Source organism: Opisthocomus hoazin, chromosome 8, assembly GCF_030867145.1.
Source record: "Opisthocomus hoazin isolate bOpiHoa1 chromosome 8, bOpiHoa1.hap1, whole genome shotgun sequence".
In the NCBI taxonomy this organism is placed as follows: domain Eukaryota; kingdom Metazoa; phylum Chordata; class Aves; order Opisthocomiformes; family Opisthocomidae; genus Opisthocomus; species Opisthocomus hoazin.
In genome coordinates, this window is record NC_134421.1 from 9,222,863 (window position 1) to 9,240,281 (window position 17,419).

The 17,419-nt window shown below is 45.4% G+C and overlaps 1 protein-coding gene across 1 annotated transcript in view; it reads right to left on the reverse strand.

Moving 5' to 3' along the window:
• TMEM178B (transmembrane protein 178B) overlaps nt 1-10,881 on the reverse strand; it is a 231,159-nt gene extending 220,278 nt beyond the window's left edge. The window contains exon 1 of the mRNA XM_009932956.2: nt 8,861-10,881. Within this exon, the coding sequence (XP_009931258.1) occupies nt 8,861-9,242 (382 nt within the window). The 5' untranslated portion in view covers nt 9,243-10,881. The remainder of the gene's footprint in view (nt 1-8,860) is intronic.
• Between the last annotated feature and the right edge of the window lie 6,538 nt (nt 10,882-17,419).

Sequence of the window (17,419 nt, forward strand, 5' to 3'; positions counted from 1 at the left end):
ATGGGAACCCCGCTGCGTGGCTGACTTTCTCCTCTATAAATTCACTGTTCTCCCACTCAGTTCTGTTTCCTAGACCTACTACTCCAGCTCAGCTCAGTTAAATCTCAGTCACAGTCACAGTCACCTCTTTGCCATGTTTGGCCACTTCCTCAGACCCTCCCGCCTCCCCCAGTCTCCACTTCAGCTGTTATGCAGGACTTCACCCAGCTCTTCCATGAGAAGAACGATAAACTTTGATCTTCCTCTTCCAGTAGCTTTGCCTTCTGATTCCTCTTCCCCTCCTACAAATCCTTCTTCATTCTTCTCTCCCACAGATGAAAAACCTCCTATGCAGCTCTCTTCCTTCATTTCTTTTATTTGCCACTGAGCCAGTCTTCTCCTATGTCCTGACTTTCCTTATGACCACTCTTGTCCTCTTGTTCTCCTTGCCCCTCTGTCTCTTTACTCTCATAACACAAGTACCATTCAATCTCTTTCCTCTTAAAATATTCTCATCTTAAAACATTCTTTCATCTTAAAACCTTTATTTTCCTCTCTAAATACCATGTCTTTTTCTCTCCTCCCTTTCACCACCAACCTCTCTGAATATGCCAGGTACAAACGATGCCTGGAATCCCCCCCACCGGTTCAGTGTAGCTCCCTCTCCCTTACAACTGCTGCTGCCAAAGTCTCTACTTAACGCACTGGGCAAATTTCAGCATAGTCTGAATACTCTGCTCTAATCTGCTGCAGCATGTCGGCTGCCTTCAGTAGTATCCTGTGCTGATTTAACCTGAAATGGTTTCCTTTTTCAGTTACCACAACATTACTCACTTCTCTTGCACCACCTTTGAATCTGCTTGTTTTGTATGCCAGAAGACACTTTTCTTCTCCCAGCTCTGACAGAAGTTCATGGGGCTTTTCTCTTTCTGTGTTGTACTCCTTGGTAATTTCTCTCAATCACAAGCATAGATTCCACAACCACCTCCATGCAGCAATTTTCAGATTCACTCCTCTAACACTAACTTGTTTCCCTAGGTCCGTACCCACAGTCCCTCTAATACTCCCTCATAGATATACAGATATCAAACTGAGCTTATCAGAGCCAAAACAGAGCTCCTATTGTTCTTGACCCTTCTTTACTACACGCTCTCTTTAGTAATTCCCCTCTTGATCATCACAGCCAACACTATTACTTTCCTTGCTGTTCTGGTCAACAACTGGAGCAACATCTCCATCTCATGTCTCTCACTATATCCATAGATCCAGGGGATGTCTAAGGTTTGCATATTCTTTCTCCATCTGGGTTCTCATTATCTCATGCCATAATTAGTACAATATTTCTTTTTCTGACCTTTACAAATGTGATCTTGCCCTCCAAGTATCCATTCAGGATGCTGCTGGAAATATCATTTTCCTAACACATCACCCTGACCACGTCATTTCTCTTAGCAGCTGTAGACTGCTGTCCCAATATCTGTCTCATTAGTGTAATCTACTTGTCTTCATTAAAGAAATGTCAACTTCTTCCTACAGTCAACCAAAGAGGTCAATCCCCATCACCTACTTATTAATTATTCAAGCAGACATGAACTCTGATTTTTCTGGTGCCATCCCTCAATCTTTGGAAGACCATCTTGTAAGCATCTGCATCTCTTATTCGTTACCCTTCTTTACAACTCTTCCAGGAATCGGGCATTTTGTGGTGCTTACAGAAATGTGGTTATCCTGCTGGTGTTTTACAATCACTACACATAATATGAATGAACATAATTACCTTGTCGTCTCCTTGTACTCTCTCATAAGGCTGCATTACACTCCAACATTTAAAGTGCAGCAACATGTCAAAAGGACGGGGACATTTTACTGATCCATGATTTCTGATCCACGATTAAGGCTCATAAATCCTATGGTAGGACTCGAACTGGTATTAATAATAATGAATGAAATCCCTATTATACTGCTACTGAGCTGAGGTATGAGAGATTAAGTCACTTGCCTCGGGTCATGAAGAAAGACTATAGCAGAGCTTGGACTGAATTCCGGCTCTGTAAGCCCTGCCCTAACTGCAGTACTACCTTCCTTACGTCTATTTTGGTAGTTATCTACAAAGGATTATGATTCCAGCAGGCTCAGCTGGGCAGTTCTGAATATTTATTTGTGGAAGAATTAGGCTTTATGAGAAAGAAAATGGGGAAATTTCCTTTTTATAGTCTGATTTCTCTCCTACAGAGAAAGATGTTTGTTTTTATTCTTCTAAGTGGATTCTATTCTGAATGGTCTGTTAAAGGCACTTGGATTCCAGAATCCACATTCTTTATTTATTTGTATCCTCAAAGCTAAGAAACACCATCTCGTTTCTTTCTTTTGCTCTTAGAGGTGAATATGTACTCTAGGTTTTCAGCAACACTTTGTTAGCAATGAGCCATTAAGTAACTTACTTTATAAATGACTGTCACTATTTTTGCAGAACCCACAAAACATGAAGTCTTCTTCCTCATTTACTGGCTCTGCAATAGTTGTTGAACTCCTTCCACTCTTGAAGTTATTCTGAGAGCACAGAAAGACTTTTTCATTCACAAAAAGCAATGTTAATATGGATTTTTATTGCTGGAGATGACAAAATAGTTCAGATCCTTTCATCTCTCTTTAAGTGAAATAATCTTTCATATTTCTATTTTTACAGTAAACAGAACACGTCTGCACTCATAGTAAATCTTTCCTCCACGCTTTTTAAAAAGTTTTTAAGCAATAGGCAGAACGGATAAAAATTCTAAGATTTCTCAAACAGATTTGGATGCTCAATTAAATGAACAGGAATTAAGCATGCATTCCTGCAGGCAGCTCTGCAAATATCAGTTTCTCTTGAGAAGGGCATGATCCCATCATTTTTACTCGGGCAAAATTTCCATTTGTCTTCACTGGCAATTTTGCTTGAAAGCCCACAGCCTGATTGAAATTTGCCCTTTAAAACAGCTTGATTAAAACCAGTTGCAGCTCTGTTAAATCACATACATGTTCTTAGTATTTTTAGCAGATACATATTATCAAACTAATTATCTCAGATGTGTCAGAGGAACTTGTCAGGTTCTCATTACTTGTGGTAAAGATATTTTTTTAATGAATTGCTATTTAAGTTTGATGCAATTAAAATATTAAAATTGCTTATTTAAACTATGAGGGGCCAAACCCTCCTGGAACTCACGTGCGTGAAGCACCAGTGATCTCGTCCATTAAATGATCTTAGAAAATCTCTGAACAAGAAGATGTCTTTGCCATATCTTAGAAGAGTGCAGCTATTTGACTTGCAGTCCGCGCCAGTAGACTAAGAATGATTACAGCATCGCAAAAGGCGAAGGCTGAATACCTGGGTAGCCTAAGATTCAACTCCAAGACTGTTTACTGCTTGAATTTCACGGGATCCCTCCAGCAGAACTCTGCTGTGGCAGAAGGGAGCACAGAGCTTGCATTGGCCTTTCTACCCAGGGACAATTTTAACCTCAAAGGAAATACTAAAGGCCTGAACTTGCTGCATCACCACGTTCAATAAAGCATTTACTACTGACTTCACTAGGACCAGAACTGAGACTTCAATAAAGTCCTTTTTACAATGAGTGCATTTGGAGAACAGTTGGGATTTCAAACACACATTTTAAATGAAGCATTTGGATTCTTTAATGTATGAAAGATACATGAAAAAATGGCTGTCCTAATCTACCTGGCAAAACCATTGCAATTTAAAAGTCAAATCTACAGAATTGCAAGGTATCACAAGTGGTTTTGCAGAAACAGATCTTTTTACTCCTAGAGATAGCTGCAGGTAGCCTCTCTTCAGGCTTTTCCAGTTGTGTATAAATAATCCCTGGTGACGTCCGGAGTAGTCCTGTTAAGCGTTTCTTCCTCAGTTGTGCCGTGCATCTGACAAACCAAAACAGAAAACACTTTCATCCCAGAAATCTTGCATATTATTCAGGGTGGAGGTAGGCTGCACAGGAATTACTTGCCTTTTTTTTTCTCTCAGTGGTGGCATGGGCTAAGTGTACTTGCAATAAAATGCTTTAAAAATGGGATTTACTATGACTTCTATGGATGTTGGGGGAAGAAGGAAGGTAAAAGGGGGACTGAAATAATAAAGTCATTGTAAATTTTTTTTTTTTTAATAAAATGGGATTCCAATGGCAGGCAGCAGAGCCCAGTCCAGACAGGTTTAAGTGGCAGCCTTCCAAAAGCAAGATGAAAGGTCCTCTGAGTAGCAATTGTCTAAATCGAACAGACTCTGGTTATTGTGCAACTTCTCCATCTACTTTACTGTACCTTTATAATTAAATGATGTAATTCCTTTTTCTTCCTTTCTTGTTTTTCTCTTGACTACTGCAGGAAAGCATCTGAGCAACATTGCTATAGGATGCAGATCGACTCTGTGGCCTCCACATTTTTTTCTGGATCAGTACAAGTCATATACAAGTTGTTGTGAGCTGGTGTTTGCCGAAAGCGGACATAATTCTGCCTTCTCCCAGCCAAAAATGGTCACTTTCCTGCATTTCAAATCTCTGCTTGCTTAGTGGTGGAGGTGGTGGGTTCACTGGGATTTTTTGGTAGGGTGAAGGAATGCTGCTTTTGCTAGAAACTCCGTGGTAAACAGGCGAACAGCAGATCTAATAGGATACAGGGAACACTGTATTTAAAAGGGCATTAAGCAGCAGAGCTATTTAATTCACTGGGGAGACTGGACAGGCACCTGAGAATCCAAAAAAGCATAGAGTATGGTGCTGAACAAACCCAGAGGCAGAGTTTCTTGACTCTGCGAGGCTTTAGAGATCAGGAGGAAAACTCTGGTCCCGAGATGCTAAAAGACTTGATCCAATGCAAAGATGGAATCAAGAGGGCCAGCTTTGTTAAGCTCTTTCCTTTTGACTGGTCCTTCTGCACAAGAGTGCTTTCCCTCAGTCCAAGTAGCCCATTCACAGGAATAAAGATTAGTCAGGCGAGAAAATTCAGCAAGACCAGACCCTGGGTTTGCATGTTCAACTCCAATGAGATCTTTGTTGACTGTAATTTCTGGTATTTCTGGTTTGCTTTTTTTACATTCATGATAATGAAGAGAACAGATCAGTTGCCTAATTTTGATGCAGCTTTAGAATCTTCTTCAGGCTTTTGATCTCTTCTGTCTGTCTGTTTTCTCCCTGAGTATGCTTACTTGTGACAATCTGTTGTAATTCATTGCCTATTTATCTAATTGCATTATTTTGAAATATGCACCTGGATTATACGGGAATATAAAAAAAGGGACAGGAGAAATGTAAATAGGACCAAGTATTTTCTCTGTGTCTTAGTGTCCATTATATCTATCCATAGAAATTTGAAGTGACATTCAGTTTTTCTAGCAAAATCCAACATAAAGGTTTTGATTGATTTACCAGAAAGTAAAAACTAATAAATACAGAATAGAATCACAGAAGTGACCCACCCTATTCAGAAACCGAACTGTTTTTTTAAACCACTGGCATCAGAATACTGCCAAGTACCGTAGGGCCTGATCCTGCCACAAGTCACTGCCTACAGCCTGTATTAATTTCAGTAGAGTTCATAAGCAGAATAACTGCAGGGTATTTGCAAAGCTATTTATGCTCTTAATGACCATTTTTTGTTATCCTTTGACAGACAAACCTACCATTCTCAATACTGGAAGTTTTGCCTAAGGACAAATGTAGGATCTGTCTCAAAATTAATGGATCACTTAGATCCTGTCCAGCTTAAAAAGAAAAAAGACCAAACAAAACCACCAACTCTTAATAGCATTTACATTCAATTACATATAGCATTACATGCAATATTTGGGGCCAGAACTTGCATTAGTTTATCCAGTTCCGGAAGAGGTGTGCTAGATTAAATTAACAGCTGGCAGAGGAAGGAGAGGAAAAGGCCTATGTACCCATAACATCCTCTTTTATCTGGTATTTGCCCTGGAGCTCATACAGAGAGAGATTTCATCTGTGCAGCAATATGTACCCCAGCCAAGGTATTTGATTGCTATAGGCAGAGAACAGCTGCAGCCCTTCACACCAGCACAGGGCACGCTTTGCCCAGGCACCCACCCCTGCAGCCTCTAACTCCAGAAGAGCGTCTGCCACACAGGAAAAACTAGAAAAGCAAGGTGGTGCTGTCGGGACGGACCTAAAATAACTGCCTCACTTTGGATTCGTAGCTATTCTCAGCATCGGACAGAGACGACCGAGGTACTTACGTTCGTCATACAGCTGAGGATCGTGAAGAAACAGTCTAGCAGCTGTCCTTAGGTGGGAACAGGGACAACAGTTGCCTACCCACATAAAGCTGGCTCCTCCTAATCCAGTGATTCCAGCATAGGAGGATTTTTAACAGACAGTTACTTGACATAACTTTTTGGTAAGGGGAGAGTCAAAAATCCATTTGTTCTTTTTGATCTGACAAAACCTGAAGCGGACAAGCAATCCTACAGTACCTCCAGTTTTCTGAGCAAGTCAAATACTTCATTTTATCTAATTGCCATTATACTTGCTTTTCTATGTTTTAACCTGGAAATGCCAAAGGAACACACATCTGTGGCATTAGTGCTAACGTGTGTGACTCTTCATCACAGCCGAGAGTTACAGTATGGGTAGAGCCTCACTCCAGAAAGGCCATCAAATGAGCTGGAATGTTGTTATTCAGTATGACGAGTCTCCCTCCTGTAACATATCTCCCAACATACAATGCAGTTTCTTCAAGGTGTACCAAAACCCTTTAAAGATGGCAAAGAGTGGCACACGCCGGTACTCGCACGTACCTCCCTGATGTGCACAATTTGAACCTCCGACCTTGGGGCTGCGGCTCTGCGAAGTGGCTAGCTGGCCATCTGCAGACACGTATGCCCAGGGATCTGTGTGCAGGAACACACGCTGCACCTGAGCCCTGGGATCCCTCGCTGCCAGCTGAACGCTGTGTATTTGGAGTTAGTTCGCTACACACACACACACTCCTACACGCAAACACACACAGATTACAGCAGGATCTTTCAAAGACTATCTTCTCCTGCTCTTAACCACCTCAGCTTGATTTGCCACATTTTCTCTGTGGTTAACACTTATCAGGGCTGCCCTCACGTGTAATCCAGTGCCAGACAATTTCAGCAGTTTCTGGCAGGAAAAAAGGATGTTTCTGAGCCCAGGACAAGGCGGGTGGTGAAACAGGAACAAGTCTCGGTTATTTCAAGCTGAAAAACCTCTCCAATAACTGAACTCCATTTGCCAAAGGTGAGCTCTGGTGACGTGTTCGCCCGCTGTCAAGGTTGAATTTCTTTGTTTATGCCCCAAGCACAGTGAGTGCACGTGGCAGAGCGATCCAGCCCTCCGCGGCCAGCCCAGCACGTCCGCGCCCTCACCCAGACAGAGAAGAGGGATCCCTCCCTCGGCGCTGAAACCAGAGGGTGCCAGGGTGCCGACGGGCTCTGGACATGTTCACTTGCCCATCACAAATGGGACTGAAGCCACCAATTCATTTTATAGGGGTCGTCAAGTAGCAACTAGACATTCAGGGTCACTGGCAACACAGACAGGATCCCAACTAGCGATCTAGGTTGCCAGCTGCACCACCTGTTTGTCCTGTCTCAGTGCAAGTCTATACCATGCTACTCACCTCTTCTGCTCACTTTTAAAATATACAGAACAAAATGTATACATTGGCAAACACAAGTGAGAGTATATCCCTCGTGAATAATTAGCCTTAAGCAATAATTCCGCTTGCAATGTCTGAAGGGGGAATGAACGCAGCCTACCAGGGGAGTTTGGGACAGAGAACACACCTAGAAAACAAGTATTTTTAAAGATCGCACGGTTTAAGAAGCAACAATTTCACTGCGATGGAAATCAACTGCTGGGGAACCAACTGAATGCAACAGAAGAGTCATGGGAGGGAAATGTTATTTTATTGTATGGAGTAACTGTGCCGTGGGTGGCAAAGATGCTGTCATCCTTTACTGAAACCTTCATCATCCTGCAAAAGCATACATCTATTGTAGGCAGGATGTTTAGGCTGGGGTTTATGCATATCTCCCCTTCCTATACTTCAAATCAAAGGAACATTTGAGGCAAACTGACCATCACCTTGAACTGGTACCTTGGGGAGAAAAAAGAAGGACAAAAAGACAAGAAAAAGCATAGCACAAAAATGCTACAGGCAAACAGATGCATCTCCACTCCGAGAGAAAATTATTCCTTTCTAACACTCCCAATAAATTCATGTAATGTTTTGTAGACATTGAAAATATTCCAAAACATAGCTCAGTGTAAACAGCAAGCTGGGTTTCCTCCTGCTCTTTAGCATTTCTCTTTGTTTACTCTCCATTTGAGGATAGAAAAAGCCTACATGTGAGCACTGCAAATTCAGGACTGATGTGGCATTCGATAAGGGAATGATGGAATACAGACATACGTAGCCTCCAATAAAATAATGTGTACTTTGCCTGAGTCACCAGGGTCAAACAAAATTAAAAAAAAAATCCAATGCCTGGTTTATTAATACTTTTCATCCATACGTGGAAAATAATCTGATACCATGGTGATGGGCAGACTGTATTAAGCTTAGAGGGACAGAAACATGAGAGAGACATCCTGAGGTGTGTCTGCTCTCACCCCCACTGCCTTCTCGCTCCCAAACCCCACACCTCAGCAGTAGAGACCCTGTGGGAAACTGCCCTGGCTGTGCTTCAGGAAGCGATGCCCAGCCAGGCCAGCTCACCCATCGCAAGGAGAGGTACCTCGGCTGGAGACGCCTGCTCCCATCTGCGAGCCCAAATGGCTCCGCTCAGCTTCTGCTCAGCTCAGGGGGGGCCTGGTATGCTTATTTGGCAAAAAACAGCCCTTACCTTTGGCAATCAGCTCCTCCAGCTCTTGGTCGAATCCTTGCCGGTGGCATTTCCTCCAGAGCCCCATGTTGGTCGAGTTGTACTGTCTGTTGCACTCGTCGACTGCGCTCATAGCGAAGATCTGCCTCCTGTTTCTTGCCAAGAGGAGTTTCCCTTCCCAACGGTCCAACCTAGACCTGCTGGCCCTGAGAGGCAGGTTGTTGTTGGAGTTATAAATGAAGCCAGGATCGTTTCTCTTAGTGGTGATGCTCTTGCACCTCTCTCTGTGCTTCCTGGCATCAGTTTCGTACCAATGGTCAGAGCAGATCGCCACGGCCAGCATGCCCAGGGCACACAGAGCTAACGAGAGGCCGGCATACAGCAGTAACCTTCCAGCAGCCATACCTCAGCTTCACAGAAACACCATGGACATCTTCACAACAGGCAAAGCCCTTGAGCGTGAGACCACGCGAAAAACCTCAGCAGCTGCTAGGTGTCACTTGGCAGAGACTGCCTCAAACATCCCCAGCTCCTGTGGCTCACATCCACGCTGCGGAAGGATGCCGAGAGCGCTACAAAGTTCTGCCCTGGAGGCAGTCCTGGAGTCTCATCCGCCTCTTCTCCTCTGTGGAGGAGACCTGGCGAGGAGAAACACAGCCTTCCACCTCTGACGGGAGCAAGCCAGCGCCCCACCTATGCAAAGATGTCCTGGAGCACCTGAGCGATGGGGGCTGCAGGGATGTATCCCCCCCGAAGACACCCGAAAGCTACAGCTGTTTGATCAGTCCATTAATGTCTTTGGATGTGGCCAGCTCAGGGATCCAGAAGCGATGGCTTTCAGACCAGCAGGGTCACCACGGCATCGTCGCAGGGCAGTAAAGTTCGGCAGGTAGAGGTCTCCCGCTCGCCAGCAGCCGGTTGTCCCGGTGCTGGGAACGGGCGGCTTGCCTTCCCTTCGTCAGCGGCTCAGCAAGAGCATCACCGTCCGGACGGTCGGTCGCTCGCTCGGGTTTAAAGCGGGGTCGGAGGGGAGCGAGCAGGCGGGGGGAGCAATTTGCTGTCGCTGCTGCTGCTGTTGTAAATCGCCGCTAAAAGGCAGCCTCCCCGGCTGGACCCGGCAAGGAGGGCACGGACGGAGCTCTCTCCCTCGGCGGCTCTCGCCGGCGCTCGCCGCCCCCGGGCCGTCCCTCCGCCAGCCTGGCCGTTCGCTCGCCCGCTGTGGCCGCCTGCGCTGTCACCCGGGCGGCGCAACGCCGCGGCCCCTTCCCGGGAGCTCCCCGGCAGCGCTTCTCCTCTCCTCTCCTCTCCTCTGCTCCCGGCTCTGCTCCCGGGGGCGGCGGCGGGGGGGCCGCAGCCCCGGGCAGGACCGCGCACCTCCCGTCAGGCAGCGCCGGCAGCAGCCCCCGGCCGCGGCATCGCCCCCCGGCGCACGGAGCCCGCGCAGCCCCGGCCCCTCTCCGCCCGGCGCTCCCCGCCGAGACGAGGGCGGGCAGCGGGAGGATGCCGAGGGATGGGGCGGGGGGGGGAATCAAACCAAAACAAACCGGGGAGGGGGGGGCTGGGGACGACAAAAAAGAGCTGCACACCTTACACGGGGAGAAGAACGCAGCCCCTGCCTGCTGTCAGCGGCTCTCGGTCTGCACCATCTCTGCCTTACGGCCCGATCTCCGCATCGGAGCTGAGGCTTTTAGCTCAGCAGCTTCGTATGGATCGTATCCCCGGCATCAGCGGTTGTATATTCAGACATCTTTTTTTTTTCTCCTTAAATTTCCACTCCCTTTCTCTCTAATGGGAATAACTCACCCATCTCGTAGAGATCAAGCGCAACAGAAGGCGAGCTGGAGTCCCCAAGCTTTAGAAATCTCATTTCACCGTTTCTTAACCCAAATAAGAGTGAATCCAATCTTCTGTGCACCTGGGAATCTTTCCTTGTTCAAACACCGAGCCCTGCAGCCTTGGCGAAAGCCTACAGACAGAGAATACCGAGCGCTGAGCCAGAAGCCAGTGATGTCACCCATGCAACGTGAGACTCATTTCTTATTTCTCTAGCCTCCTTAAAGATAAACTGCACCACTTCCCAGGCAGGAGACGTCGAAGCCTTACTGTCTTAAGAGGGGAAAATGTAAAACCTGGATTTAACTGGATCCTGCTCGTTCTTGGTCACTGGCCCTTACATTGTGTCAACCAAAGCCAAGACAAGCAGAGCTGTTTCTTAACACACCAAAAAATCCCAACCTACTACGTTACACAGGGCGTGAGGTTGAGAAAACCCTGGATTCAACACCTTCTGTGCGATCCAGAAAGCTGAGGCCTCCACACTCCGAACTGTAGTGGTTAAAAAGGAAATAAGCACGGCCATTCCCCTTGCATCAAAAAGCTCTGGCTCCAGGCGCATCCTGAGCTGCGAGTACCACAGCACCCTGGAGCTGGCGGAGGAACCTAACGAGCCCCATCCCACATTTGGCTCCCACGCGCCAGCGACTCCGCACCATGGATAGCAAACAGCGCAGTCGCTCCTCCTGCACCAAAAAGCCCCCAGCCCGATGCCTCTCCACAGACAAATGCCGCAAAAATCGCCATCCACGACGGATCCTACCAGCTTTTGGTCCCTGAAGCCCAAGCTGCGTCATCTGAACAGAAAATAAGCACAGCCCTTATTGGAGCCCCCCGGGTTGGTGATAGCCCTTGGCCCCAGGAGGGGAGTACTGGGATTTTGCTAGGTTTTAACCCTAGCCACATAAATTGTACTTGCTCCAGTGGGAAGAGCAGAGGAGGGACATAGTAGCTCTTCGTGTACCAGAAATACATACTGGATTTTAATGTTGAATACAGCTGCATTAGAAAAAAACACAGGGATGGATCCTGCCAAGTTTGGGCCCCAAATGAAATTGTTTCATCAAAAAAGGCAAGATGTCTCCTTCAATGTCACCTGGCAAAAACCAGGTCCCAAGTCAGCTGGGATTTTCAGATATGGAAGGGCATCTTTCCCATTACACCATTTTTGGTTTGAAAAGTGCTGGATTGTCTAACCCCTCACATGACTGCAAAACTCGTAAAGGAAAATGGACCATCCCAACCATAGACCTTGCGATGACCTGCATGGTCTGAAACAGCTCTGTTGCAAAATTTCGATCTTATGTTATGAGTATTAACTGTATCTGGAAAGCTCTCGATAAATTTAATTGTTTTATTGAAACCAGGCACTGGTTTAAAATTTTGTTAGTAGTAAGTTCCCTTTGTTGTTCATAACAAAGGCAAATATTTAAGGATCTAAGGCTTTTTAAAAACAATTAAGCACAGTGGATCCATTTCTATAATTGGATTTTTCAAGCAACTACATGTCAGTACACAAAAAGAATTAAATTTTATGGTGGGCTTGGAGCAGCCATACCTGTTGGCTGTTCGAAGATAAAATTTAGAGGTCTGTGGTCAAAAAGCTGCTGGCTCCTGTAAGAAGATGGCGAACAGGTTTCTTGTATTGCACCCACACAGAGATGAGAGTGCACCTGGATTTCTCCATCAATTTTCAGCATCAAGTCCCAAGCTGAAGGATAACAGGGAACACACCTGATTTTACCAAATGTGTTTTTTGGCTGATAGGATTGTTGGATTTTCGATTTAAGCACGAGAGTCTGCTATATTTATCCTCTATTTAGACTGAACTGGAAGACAGAACTGGAGACTTGGGGTAAGAGCAAAATGGAGGATCCAGCTACTAGGGCTGGTTTTGTCATGATATTGGCCAAAGATACATTAGGGGACAGGAAAATCATATAATATAATCATACCTACATTTCTTCTCTCGTTAAACATTAGGATTACAGTCCAAGAGCCAAGATTTGGTTGGACCCAGGCAGGTCCAGGTGCCAGATTTTTCTGTCACACTCCAAGGCATTAAGAGAGTTTGGAGAAGGGGGACTTTTTTACCTGGAGAAGTCAGACTTGTTCCCTCTTCTCATTCTTAAACATGGGTTTGAAAGCCAAGAATCAGCATGCGGTTCCAGGTTTTATCTTTTTCTCTGAAAAGGCATTTCAGTGGCTGTTTCTATGCATTTTTATTTTTTCGCTTGCATTTGTAGCTTTATCAGATGTCAGTCTACATCTTCCTGCAGGTCACCTTAAATATATAAATGAAAAAAAAAAAAGAAAGCTTTGGATTTCAGATGAGCTCCCGTTTAGCTCTCAGAATTAAACATTCCCTCATCATCATTATCCCCTTCTTTTCAGGAGGGGCAGAATATTGCTTGCTGCAGGCGTTAGGAACCTTTCCTCTGTCTTTTCCTGGGATTATTATAGACAGCCCCTTCTCAGCGCAAACAGATCATTATTAAATTCTCTTCCCCGCCTCGCCACAGAGGGAAAAACCCAATCCTTGTCGATCTTCAGATGAGCGTGAGCTGGGAGAAAGGCATTTAGAAAAAAACTCCACGCGTACTTGGGCACGCTGCGTGGGAACCGCTCCCTACAGTAAATTAAGGGCATCTTGGCAAAGGGAGGTAATTCACTGGTCTGAAATGAAACAGGGAGTGAAAATGCAGTTTTAGTGAAGGAGTGAAAGCTCAGACTTTCCTTTCTGCAGGTTACGATTTCAGCGACACAGAGGGAAAGCTAAAGCACATGGGCGCACAGAAAAAATGTCTGAAGGCGGGGGACAGAGAAGCGGCGCCCAGCGAGTCTGTTCAGAGCAAATTCCTTGTGACAAGCCGCGCGCTGCCTGCTAGACCTCACCACGGATGCTGTCTTACAGAGAGGACCAGTCTCCTCTCCATTCCCGCCCAGGATTGTCTCCGCTTTCCTTAGCATCTTCCAGCTACCATCACCCACCGCCTCCCGAGCCAGCTTCAGCCACCGAAGCAAAGAGAGCGCCCGTACCAAGGTACACGCAGGCGGGGCGGTGGGTTAGAAGCAGGGAAGGGCAGAGGTAATGGATAATCAATTGCAATTTGCTTTTCTTCGGGTATTTTTTTTTTACATCAAAATGACCTCCACCATATTTTCCTTCTTCCTCCTCTTTTTTTTTTCTTTTAAAGAAAAAGAGTTCAGTGCCATCTAGTGGGGGAGGGGACCGAGCAAGTCAACGCACTTCCCACTTCTGGGGATCTGTGCCACCAGCTCAGATATTCAACAGGAAGGGATGGTCCTCAGTATTTCCCTTTTCTCTTTGAGACCTTCGTTTCCCAAGAATCACAGAATCACAGAATGGTCGGGGTTGGAAGGGACCTCTGTGGGTCACCCAGTCCAACCCCCTGCCGAAGCAGGGTCACCTACAGTAGGCTGCACAGGACCGCGTCCAGGCAGGGCTTGAATATCTCCAGAGAAGGAGACTCCACAACCTCCCTGGGCAGCCTGTGCCAGTGCTCCGTCACCCTCAGAGGGAAGAAGTTCTTCCTCGTGTTCAGACGGAACTTCCTCTGCTTCAGTTTGTGTCCGCTGCCCCTTGTCCTGTCGCTGGGCACCACTGAAAAGAGTCTGGCCCCGTCCTCCTGACACCCACCCTGCAGATATTTATAAGCAGGTGATGTTTAATTTAGATGGGCTCCAGCCTTCATTCTTTGTAATGAACCACCTTCTGCAGCCAAAGGAACTGGCACTAGTGTTGTATCACTTGAGGCAGCGCTGGCTCTGGAGCCAGTTCGTTCCTCTAATTACCAGATTTCAAATACAAGACAGCAATCAAACCAAACACAGATACAACAACTTACATCTACTAATATTTTTTATCGTTCCCATGCACCTTGGATACTGGTGCACGTAAATCCTCAGCATGCCGGCCCTTCTACTGACATAGACGTAAAAGATGCTGCCTATCCCGTAAAAGCATCTTATGCTGACTCCCCAACACTTGAGCCATCAGTCAAACAGATTTTGGGGTGTTCAGGTGACTCAGGACCGAGCAGAGGCTCTATAAAGGAAGACCTGGACCACAAAACACCATATAACAGTTTGCCATCTAAAACCCAGCCATCTAAATCACTTGATGTTCCTTCTATTTTTTTTTTTTTTTTTACATAGAGAAAGGCATTTTCAGAGGGAAACCCCAGCCAGCTGCACAAACACGAACTCACCTCATACACACTCGCACACACAGATTAGGCAGACAGCTACGTGCACAGTAGCGTTTAGCTGTGCACACACCAGCACCTAGCTGGATGTCTTCTGTCCTCCCCCCTGCCAACTCCCAAAAGGGATTTGTTTGCTGGCTCTCTAAAAAAAAAAATCCATTTGGATTGCAAAGTTAAGTAAGTTAGTGAATGCCAGATTTAAGATCACCCATGCAACATTAATTTACCCCTTATGCAAACGCATCATGATACAATCTTTAATTACATGATTTTTGTTTCCGTGGGTCTCTTGCCTTTTTCAGCACAAAGGATGGATGTTGCTCACTTAATGAACGCTATTCAAATTTTCTCCTATCCTTATCATCCAGTGTGTGGTGCATGTAATATTTACTGCAGAGCATCCAGATCTTGCATTCAATACAGAATGATTAATTTCCTCGTGGGCCTTTCTATAGTGATATTCTCATTGTACTGTTCGAGGGCTATTTTTTTTCACAAACATCAATGAATTTATCTTCACAGCTCCCCACTGAAGAACAGAGATAAAGGCAAATATTTTCAAACATGACAGTGTATTTTGGGTGCTCAATTAAAGAAGCTTAGAACCAAACTTTCAGAGTGCTTAGCACTTTCCTTCCTCAGAGAACAGCTCCCAGTCACCTTGGCTCTAGACACAATGGGCAGTATTTCTACAAATTAGTTCATGGGTGTCTGAAAGCGGATACACAGAAAATGAGGACCACATGGACAGTAGCTGGGAAGAATGTCATTTTTCTGAATCTCCCAGCTTCATAATAGCAACTCTCACAAAGTGTGAAAAAAATCCAATTTTCAATTTCAATTCAGTTGCCTTAACTGTGTGATCATGATTTTTCCTACCTGTATTTATCTGCTAGGCTCACTACACAGCCTCCAAACTCTTCACCAAACGGCCACAATCTCAGTACTGCAGAGTCCTATTTCATCCGTCATCTACCATGAATGGAAAGAGAGTTGGTGTAGAAAGTAGGATCTGGTCATGCATCTCACTTCACGAACACAAGACACAAGTGAGTGGCAATTCATGGGCAATTTTTATTCTGGTGTTTTCTTAGAGTCTTGATTTAGTGACCTGAAGGTGTGACGAACAGGAGAAGCACACGCAAGCTGAGACAGAATTAATCAGGTGGTCAGGAGCTGAATGGATTGTACCATCAAAAGAACAGATTTGTTTTGGGAGGAAGCAAAATGAATTGCTGGGTAGAAAGTGGGAAGACATGTCAGTGAGGAGTCCTATATCATCTTTTCCAATAAAGCTGAGGGAACGGCCAACACTAAATCGCCTCACACAGAGACAGGTAAAAGACAGTACTCAGCTAAAAAGAACCACAACATAATGTTGCTTTTCCAAAGACAAAACAGAAAAAAAATCACTGGAGGCTTTCCACTGAAATTGCTTCCTTCTGTGAAAGCTTACTCTTTACTATTTAGCTGTCAACTGTCAAAACCACATCACTGTTGATAACCTAAGGCTACACAGTGGACACAGCTAACTATGTATGATAACTACTGCTTCTCATCAGAACATCTCCAAGAATATTTTTAAGCTCAGGCAAAACAAGGACAAACTTTCTTAATGTAAATTATAAACTGTCCCCTAAACTGCCCAACACGGACATCGTGCTTGGAAAATGTCAGCCCAAACAAAGTTTTGCAGAGCTGTAAGCTACTGAAAATAAGGCCTGGTAGGCAAACTTAGACAGCTGAAGACATTACCCCTGCACCACCTCCGCACAGACTGAGTGTTCATGGGCACTGTGTAAACTGCACAACAACTTGGAAGCTGTCGCTCCACCTTTAAAGGTGTTGCCACAAGTTTTAGCTTTTTCAACCAGGTGGTGGGCTCTATATGTAGATCATGCTACTTTTTAACATGTACCACGCTCACAGCTGAGCACTGAAGTGACTCAGGAAAGCCAGCCTTGTCCCTGTCTCTGCTCAGTCCTGAGTAAACACTCAAGCGCTTCCAATGACAGAGAAGCAAGCATCAAGAAAAGATTTAAAAAAAAGAAAAGGCGAAAGTTGCACATGCAAGACTGTTGAGAGTTCTGCTGCGCTAGGAGACAGCTCAACCAAAGCATACAGGCAATCTTTAGCCCTCAGGGCTCTTTCAAATTCATCTCCCTACAACAGAAGCACATCTTAGCCCTTGCTTTCACAAGCAGAGACTCCGCTTCAATTTGGTGTGCTCTGTGATCACAGCAGCCACTCTGTTATGCGTTCTGCTTATCGTCTTGCCAACTTGGTAGTCAACATCTTCATATTCTACGGCTTCTTCTCCTCTGAGTTGGAGTAGGTTTCACATAACTGTCTCCCACAGGCCTGTTTCCCCAAATGCCTTGTTAAGAGGACTACTGTTTCATATGAGCCCCACTGTGACTCCCCCAGTTTACCTTATGGATACATCAAGCCCAGTCTCCTACTGCAAATCCTGCTGCAGGAAAAACCCTTTGCCTACTGCAGTGATGAAGGTGACATT